Genomic DNA, 771 nt, shown 5'->3' with positions numbered 1-771 from the left:
GGGGAGCAGCAGACAGGTGACAGCAACGAACAGAGAGTTGGCATACAGTGCAGGGTGCTTTTATCGGACTGAAAGGGACCTACTAGACAGCTACACATCATAACGGCTCTACCGTGAGGAGTGCTTCGCTAATCCGTGCCCATACCAAAATGAACAACACACGTAAGCAGAGGTGCTTGGGAATAAGCACACATTTGGGAAAGGCCATAGAAAGGACAACCCATGCAAGCGGAGCCGTGCACCAATGCCTGCAGGGGTGTCTTCTGAGTGGTCAACCTGTGTGCCGAGCCGTGAAGCAACATTAGCGTCACCTCGCCAGACTCCTAGGATGTCGGTCGAATTCATCGTTAGACATGGAAAGCGTCCTACTCTTCACAGACTGTCATCCGAAGTACGAGCACGTCATCTGGACTCAGCACGTCCCTTCCGTACTCTTCCGCTCCAACGTGAAGAAATGTCTCCGGACGATTCTCTAGTGAGAAACCCTGACTATAGAACCGGAGTGTACACATCTCGAATACGGCGCGACGCTAACCGCTTCTGTCCCCTCCTTTTGCAAGCTACGTGGATGATATCACTCTGAAGTCTCGACTCAAACCTGTTTCAATTGTACGCGAGGTACTTGGCATGGCGAACGATACAGTCCATTTTCGATTGCTTCACGCGCTAAATAGGAACCAGAACATCTCAACTGGGACACGTCTGCACTGAGTATGGCACAGCTATTTGATGACAAGCTAGAGTCAGGTTCTACACGACAGCATCTACAAA

General features: G+C 50.7%; 1 protein-coding gene across 1 annotated transcript in view; it reads right to left on the bottom strand.

The window, feature by feature from the left end:
- CSUI_005095 (zn-containing alcohol dehydrogenase) overlaps positions 1-701 on the bottom strand; it is a gene marked incomplete at its 3' end in the record, with an annotated part of 7359 nt that extends 6658 nt beyond the window's left edge. The window contains exon 1 of the mRNA XM_068065274.1: positions 1-701. This exon is cut by the window's left edge and continues 130 nt beyond it. Within this exon, the coding sequence (XP_067922749.1) occupies positions 1-101 (101 nt within the window).
- Positions 702-771: the final 70 nt, after the last annotated feature.

Source organism: Cystoisospora suis (genome assembly GCF_002600585.1).
Source record: "Cystoisospora suis strain Wien I chromosome Unknown contig_2449, whole genome shotgun sequence".
Lineage (NCBI taxonomy): Eukaryota > Apicomplexa > Conoidasida > Eucoccidiorida > Sarcocystidae > Cystoisospora > Cystoisospora suis.
The sequence above is the reverse complement of the archived record's forward strand: the minus strand, read 5'-3'. Positions and strand labels throughout refer to the sequence as shown.